The sequence below is a fragment of the Telopea speciosissima genome, chromosome 5, assembly GCF_018873765.1.
Source record: "Telopea speciosissima isolate NSW1024214 ecotype Mountain lineage chromosome 5, Tspe_v1, whole genome shotgun sequence".
NCBI classification, from domain to species: domain Eukaryota; kingdom Viridiplantae; phylum Streptophyta; class Magnoliopsida; order Proteales; family Proteaceae; genus Telopea; species Telopea speciosissima.
The window spans coordinates 60,656,855-60,664,509 of NC_057920.1; the positions used below are offsets into that span (position 1 = coordinate 60,656,855).

Here is a 7,655-nt window from a genome sequence, read left to right on the forward strand (position 1 = left end):
TAATAGGTGCATTCAAAAATAGAGGGATAAAGAGAAGTAAATGAGAATAACAAAATTATAATTAGAAACTGACAAGTAATTTTTTGCCCTTTCTTAGGATCTATTCTCCTAGAATTACTAATCAAGTACCTGCAACAAAAAGTCAATATGCTAATAGCTAACCCTTATGTACCAATCATTAGATTGTCTCTAAGCAAGCAACATATTTAAATTTCTATAATATGTTTGTTTGTGAAATAGCACCAACAATGGGAAAAGAAGTTTGCCCCAGATCCCTTGTGCAAAACACCTCAAGGAATCACAACCCATCTTGGACACAAAACACCTCAAGGAATCACAACCCATCTAGGACACAAAACACCTCAAGGGTTTTGTTAAATAGCGAAGGATTACATATTGAGGCACAGATTATCTACTCAACAAAGAACCCTAAAAATTTTAAACATAAAGAATTTCTAAATCAATACATTACACTGAGAGAAGGTTACATTATACAAAAGCCCTAAAATTGCTCAATTTCTTGTGAAATCCATACCTTTTGATCCGACTTCTTCGACCTAACACCAGAGGGTCTGGTTTGTTGTTCTTACCTTGAAGGCTGGAGTTGCAGGTAGAGGTCTCCTCCTCTGCTCCTTCTCTTCCCCAGTTGATCGCAAGGATGCTCTCACAGTTTCAAGAAATCACGGGTTTTTGGTGATTTTTACACCCTCTTATCGTTCTCGTTCTTTACAGACCATGTCTGAGACAGTCTGTAAAGAACGTTCTTTTCATGAAGATTCCCTCTGGTTTGTTCTGAAAGAACAAAAAAATGAACCGGCAACCCAAACACTTTTTCATACACTTTTTCATGTTTTTTTGTTCTCAAAGAATGGTGTTCGAACCGTTACCAAACGTAGCCTAAGTGTTGTAAGATGAGTTGTCCATTGAGTAGCATGTGTAAGTAACTACATGATTGCATAATTGGTATTAGAATGATGTAATAAGTTGAACATTGACTTAAATACCCAGTAATAATCTTTTTAGAGAGTTCAAGGACTATTCAAGATAGCATTTTTTTTTCTTGCAGTTGATTGGTTATTAGTATAGATATTTGTCTTTTGTTGTTCATTTATATTTTGGATGCGCTTGGGGGTTGAAGGTTGGGAGGAGTGAATGCATGTATATATATGTATTGATGCCTCCTTAGATGATGTACACGTCTGCTTCATAGTGAATATCTGCCAATATTTTTGCTCTAGGATTTTTAACGAGAAACTATGTTAAACATGTATCGAACACATACCATATTATTGCCTTGTACATTTTTTGACAATGAATTTTTATAAGTTACTGAAGTCTATGTCCGTCTAATGCCCGTATGTATCCGTATCCGTATTTATTAACTATGTTCATGACTGAGGAGAGTCAATATTGCCATGTTGCAACTGTTAGTTTCTGGATTATTTATGTTTGGAACTTAGATTTGTTCGTAAACATTCACTGATTTCTCTTATTGCAGAAACTGCAACCCTATAGCAAAAGGAGGATTTGAGCAGAGGAGAGCCAGCAAGCGATTCCAATTGTTCAAACCCGACATATGAAAACTGCCTTGAAATCCATCCTGCCATTTCCGGTCCGGTCAATCCGCCCTCCATTATTACATTTCTCTATTTTCATGACGACTCATATGTTTCATAATCCTTCCAAACCGACTACCTTGATCGATAGCTTCACCAGGTTTTGCTACCAAAAAGACATCCCAAGAGCCATAGCAGCCATGAATTCTCTGCAAAAGCACCAAATTCAGGTTGACCCAATTAGTTATTCGGAGCTTATCAAGTGCTGCATAGCTCGTGGTGCTATGGAAGAAGGCAAGCTCATCCACAAGCATATCTGGTCCAATGTATACGGGCCGAAAATGTTTCTGAACAATATGCTTCTCAACATGTATGTGAAATTCAATTTGTTGGACGAGGCACGTGACTTATTTGATAAAATGGTGGAACGAAATGTTGTTACTTGGACTACAATGATTGCAGCTTATTGTAATAATAGGATCAAAGATGAAGCCCTGAACTTCTTGATTCTAATGTGTAGAGAAGGTGTCATACCTAATATGTTCACTTTCTCTTCAGTTCTTAGAGCTTGTGACAGGTTATCAACCCTTCTGCAGCTCCACTGTTGTATAATTAAGGTTGGTTTGGACTCTGATGTCTTTGTTCGGAGTGCCCTGATTGATATTTACTCGAAATGGGGTGAATTGCATAGTGGTTTGTGCGTTTTTGAGGAGATGATCACAGGAGACTTGGTTGTTTGGAACTCAATCATTGGGGCATTTGCTCAGAATGGAAATGGCGATGAAGCATTGAACCTCTTTAAACAAATGAAGCGAGCTGGTTTTCCTGCTAATCAAGCTACATTGACAAGTGTTCTGAGAGCTTGTACAAGTTTGGCGCTAGTGGAATTGGGCAGACAAGTTCATGCCCATATTATGAAGTTTGAGAGTGATATGATCCTAAATAATGCACTTCTGGATATGTATTGCAAGTGTGGGTGCCTGGAGGATGCAAACTCTACTTTCAATCGTATGACAGAGAAAGATGTGATCTCTTGGAGCACAATGATCTCAGGCTTGGCACAAAATGGCCGCAGTAGGGAAGCGCTTGACCTATTTGGGTTTTTGATGAAAGCTTCCAGCCCCAAACCTAACTACATAACAATGGTGGGGGTTTTGTTTGCATGTAGCCATGCTGGATTGGAGGAAGATGGGTGGCACTACTTCCGATCAATGAAGACTACTTTTGGGATCAACCCGGGAAAAGAGCATCATGGTTGTATGGTTGATCTTCTTGGAAGGGTAGGGAAGCTTGATGAGGCCATCAAGTTCATCCATGAAACGGGATGTGGTGCAGATGCGGTGATCTGGAGGAGTCTTCTTGGTTCATGCAGGATACACCGAAACACCGACCTGGCAATCTATGTAGCAAAGAAAATCCTAGAATTGGAACCTCAGGACGAAGGAACTTACATACTCCTATCTAATATCTATGCGAATTCTCAAATGTGGGAAGAGGTTGCAAAAGTTAGGAGGATCATGAGAGACAAAGGAGTACGGAAGGAACCAGGGTGTAGCTGGATTGAAGTTGGAAAACAACTTCATGCATTTGTATTTGGAGACGAGTCACATCCACTAATGGACAAGATCATATTGGAGCTAAACCAGTTGATTCCAAAAATAATGGAAGTGGGTTATTTTCCAGACACAAATTTTGTGATGCATGATCTTGAGGTGGAACAGAAAGTAGATTCACTCCGTTTCCACAGTGAGAAGTTGGCCATTGCATTTGGCCTGATTAGTTTATCAAGGGAGAAGCCTGTAAGGATCATGAAGAACCTCAGAATCTGCGGTGACTGCCATGCCTTTGCAAAACTTGTCTCCGTGGTTGAAAATCGACATATTGTGATCAGGGATCCTGTCCGATACCACCATTTTGAAGATGGGAATTGCTCTTGTGGGGATTATTGGTAGTTACTGTCATTTAAATATAAATTCCTGAACCCCCCCCCCCCCCTCCTCCCCATCTAATCACAAAATGGTAGCAAAAGAAAAAGGACATTCAAATCCATTGCTCTCCCCTCAATCCTCAATCACTGAACCTTGTGTTTTACCATCTTATACAGTTCCTGTATTATCCCCCTTCTCTAATTAGAATTACTTAATATGTGTGATTCTCGATTTTGAGGAATATAGCAATGTAAAAATTACTAGAAATTCCAAGTGAGTTATTTATAAACCTAAACCCTTTTATTTCAATTTAATAGTTTTTACTTTCTTCCTTGCCCTTTTACTGTTTTCAATTAGTTGCAGTATAAAATATTTTGTGAAAAGTATTGGACATTTGACATTTTGGATGAGATAGATTTTTGTCTCTAATTGTAAGAGGATGAAGAAATCCTTCTTGTCTGATGCTAATGTCATTCTTTCTGACTCAGGGATTCCAATTCAATATGTCTCACAGATGTTTTGGATCCAAAATGACCTAGTAATGTGAATGTAACTGCCATTTACGTATGGTTTCCTTTTGACCTAATCTCATTGTTTATGTATATTAGGTTGTAAAGGCTGATTCTATTGAATGTGTATTGGATTAGTAAAGTGATGCAGGAATGATGGCTAGGGGTTGTTAGTTCATTTCTTTTAATTCTGGTTTGACTTCCAACCGTAGGATAATAGTTTGTTGCTATTTTTTTCTTTTGTTTTATTTTAGATAGTCACGTTGGAGATAAACTATCCTTGCATGGGAAGAGTTTTATTCTGTTTTAAAGTCCTGATTTCATATAACAACTTGATTTCTATTAATAAGATACAGGGCTAACAAGCCCCATGATTGGAATTTTTTTTTTTTTTTGGAAAATATAACAAGTGTGTAGCTCTTGTATGTGGGCTTGATCTCAGTCCCTGATCTCTCTCTTCTCCTCCCTGCTGTGATTCATTTTTCTTCTTCCTTCATTCCCCCATTGTTGTTCCATTGAGTGAAAAAACCCTGGGAGATGCTTGAATCTTGTATGTTCTTCCTTTCAAAGTAATTAGCACCATTATGGAATTTTATTGGGAATTTCTACCCGTTCAAGTGGTCAATACATTTTGACAGCTAATGTACCGTGTCATTTTGAACTGGGAGAGATTGTGAGATTCATTCATTATCAAGCTGATTTCTCTGTGTTTGGTTGTTTTATTCATTGTTTTTTACGCTTAGGTGCGGATGATTCCATTAAATTTGTTGTTTTGGGTTTTAAAAGCTATGGTGAGATTTGAGTATGTTGATCTTGGTGTTCTGTGACTCAGAGAGAGACCACTTGAGGAATAGCCATGGTAATTAAAACACTTGAAACCTTTTTTACTAAACCACTTAAAATCCTATCTTATTTTATTAAACATACTAGCAAAATGAGGTAATACAGATTTCTTCTCACCAAAGTAGAAAAAGGAGCACATCCAAAAAAAATAAAAAAATAGCTCAACCAGTTCAAGGAACAGACCCCATAATTCATTCTCATTTAGACAAGGGAGCTGAAATGTTGTCAGCCAAGGAAGCAATGGTTGTAGGATTGACTCTCCTTGTGAAGACCTGGAGTTTTGTCTAGTATTCAGTTGTTTCTCTATCAAATTATTGAGGGAAATCTATTTCCTTGTCATGAAGCACCTCCTGCATTCCCTTTGATTGTGCCCATCTAGGTCATCTATTTTTTTGTTTCTTGCAATACACACATGCTTCTCAAATCCTGTTTTTACTACAAGCACATGAATGCATCTGGCTTGGTGGTATAAGCAGCGATATTGGAACAACTATTTGTAACACAACCCAAAATAAACTCATTAGGTTTCTTACCAGCTCCTCTTAGACAGTTGACAAGTATTAGAGCTTCATAGCTATGGCTTCCCTGCAAAAAATGCAGAAATCATAATCCCCCTAAGATGCCAAATCTAATCCCTGCACAAATGCACTGCAGGACTATTTTTGGTTCACTAGGATTTATGCTTGCAACATCCATTTCTATATCAAATTCTGTTCAAGGAATACCAATGCTCCCCACTCAGTATTGATAATCTGCAAGTATGAAGTGAAAATTGTGTGTTATCCAACACCACCTATTGTGTACTCATTAATTCAATGACTACCTCTTTTCACATAAAATTTGTGGAAATCCATAAAAGAAAGTTCCACAATAGAAGTCTTAATCCTTCTGACCCCTCGCCCCACAAAAAAAGGGATGTTGCATGCAGTTGGGTCATTCAGTAGCTTCCACTGCTCAAACATAAAAGTTTTCCAACTAGGCTCACTCTCAACACCTTAATAGTGAAAATTGCCTTGCTTCAAAGTTCAAACAATTATAACTTAAATAATGGTTGCATACACACTGTTCTTCCAGAACTAGGCATCTGAACTTGCAGCTTTGGAATAGCATCCACCCGTTCTACATAGCACGCATTCGTTCCAGTCCCCAAAATGACAGCAACCATCACATTGTCATCCTAATACCTTGTTTAACTGTTCCATTGACCTATTTATAAGAATAGAAACATATTGACCACTCCATGAATGATCGAGCATTAATCCTTGATGCTATATAGAGGACTACATAAGCTTCAAGATCCATGTTGGCATGGGAAAAACCTACCAGGGCAGCAGATACCTGCATTTCTACTCCTTGTCTTTCCATAGCTTCATTCAAACAAGCAACTACAGCTGTTCCTGCTTGTCAAGAACCAACAGTTATCACTTATATTGTGCAATGAGAGAAAGTCATGGCCATAAAGGAATGAATGATCTTACTTATCCTCTGAAGGATAAACAGGGCTACAGTCAATACCAGCTGTTACATTGGATTAAAACACTAAAACCAAAAGAAAATACAATTTCTGTTTATGCAGGGCTTTCAATTATGTAATCTGCAAGCAAAAACCTTTGAGCATAATACATTTCTTTCAATCTGTAGTCATTTAGCTCCATTCTAATACTCTAAAAGTATGGCCATCCTTTATTAGCTTAAATGAATATAGATATCAGCAGGAACAGACTATAAGTCCTCAGAAGAAAACTAACACAAAACAGAGCAAAACCACACAACTTTAAGGAGAGTAGTTATATGACCTATTAGATTGTTTAAAGACAGAAATGGAAAGCTTCAATAATATCAACCATTGCAGAGACTATAAAGCCCTAGGTCCATTTGATTAACTTGCTAGAATAAATATATGTTTGTTTGACAGAATTGTAACTAGGGTTGGTGTAGATGCATTTCCTAATTTCTCCGCTCATGTCGTTTTAGACTTTTAGTCAGTGTTTACTGTCTCATGCAAATACTACAACCAAACTATTACTCAAAACATGTTCATGTTGTTCCACACTAGACTGTTTCTATCTCATTCCTTCCTCTTACAAAATGACATATCTGTCTCCTGTCGTGGGAGGAGAGAGATATACACATGGAGGTGCTACGTAGCATATGTAGCATGGCAGCATTTTTTTCATCTAATAGAAAATTAAGTAGCTAATGATCTTGAGAATTTTGAAAATTCCACAGGTTCTATATAATTGAAAAAAAAAAAAAAGAACTAAGACAACTGAGAATCATGGATTGAGAAAGAATTGTATTCGTTAGAAAAGAGGAAGGTTCGGGTTACACAAGTCACGAATGTAAACAAATAATTGAAAATCTGTATTTGATTCACATCTGTATCCAATCAAGGGATATCCATGTTCGATCCTTTTACATCTTTACACTCGGGATTCCTTTCCAAGCTAGCTCTACGAAGATCCTCGCTCTTTTTTTTTTTTTGGGGGGGGTCTTTCCTTTAACACCAAATGAGAGGGGTGGGGCCTTAATGCAATGGTAAGGTTGCTTCATTGTGATTAAGTGGTCACGGGTTCGAGTATGGAAGCAGCCACATACGAGTCGCTTGGAGTGTGCAGGGGCATGGCATCAACATTATGGTGCAGAGCCTCCTCGTCGATCGTCTCCTGTTCTTCTGCTTCTTCTCTGCTCCGGCGTCGTCTGCCCTTGGTTGGGCCGTTCTGTATGCTGAGTTTGGGTCTCGCCATTCGCCAATCTCAGCCCAACACTCTCCTCTTCCCTCAAGTCGGGGTGCGCAAAGTCTCTCCCTTTCGTCCCTC

At 38.3% G+C, this 7,655-nt stretch overlaps 1 protein-coding gene across 1 annotated transcript; it reads left to right on the forward strand.

Annotated features, from left to right (window-relative positions):
- Window positions 1–1,477: 1,477 nt before the first annotated feature.
- Window positions 1,478–3,904, forward strand: LOC122660819 (pentatricopeptide repeat-containing protein At2g03880, mitochondrial). The gene has a single exon (XM_043856057.1). It carries the CDS (start codon window positions 1,577–1,579, stop codon window positions 3,506–3,508), a length of 1,932 nt encoding a protein of 643 aa, XP_043711992.1. The 5' UTR covers window positions 1,478–1,576; the 3' UTR covers window positions 3,509–3,904.
- The last annotated feature ends 3,751 nt before the right edge of the window (window positions 3,905–7,655 follow it).

Excerpts from the sequence above, each read along its gene's own strand:
- LOC122660819 (XM_043856057.1), top strand. The coding sequence starts at position 1,577 with ATGAAAACTGCCTTGAAATCCATCCTGCCATTTCCGGTCCGGTCAATC.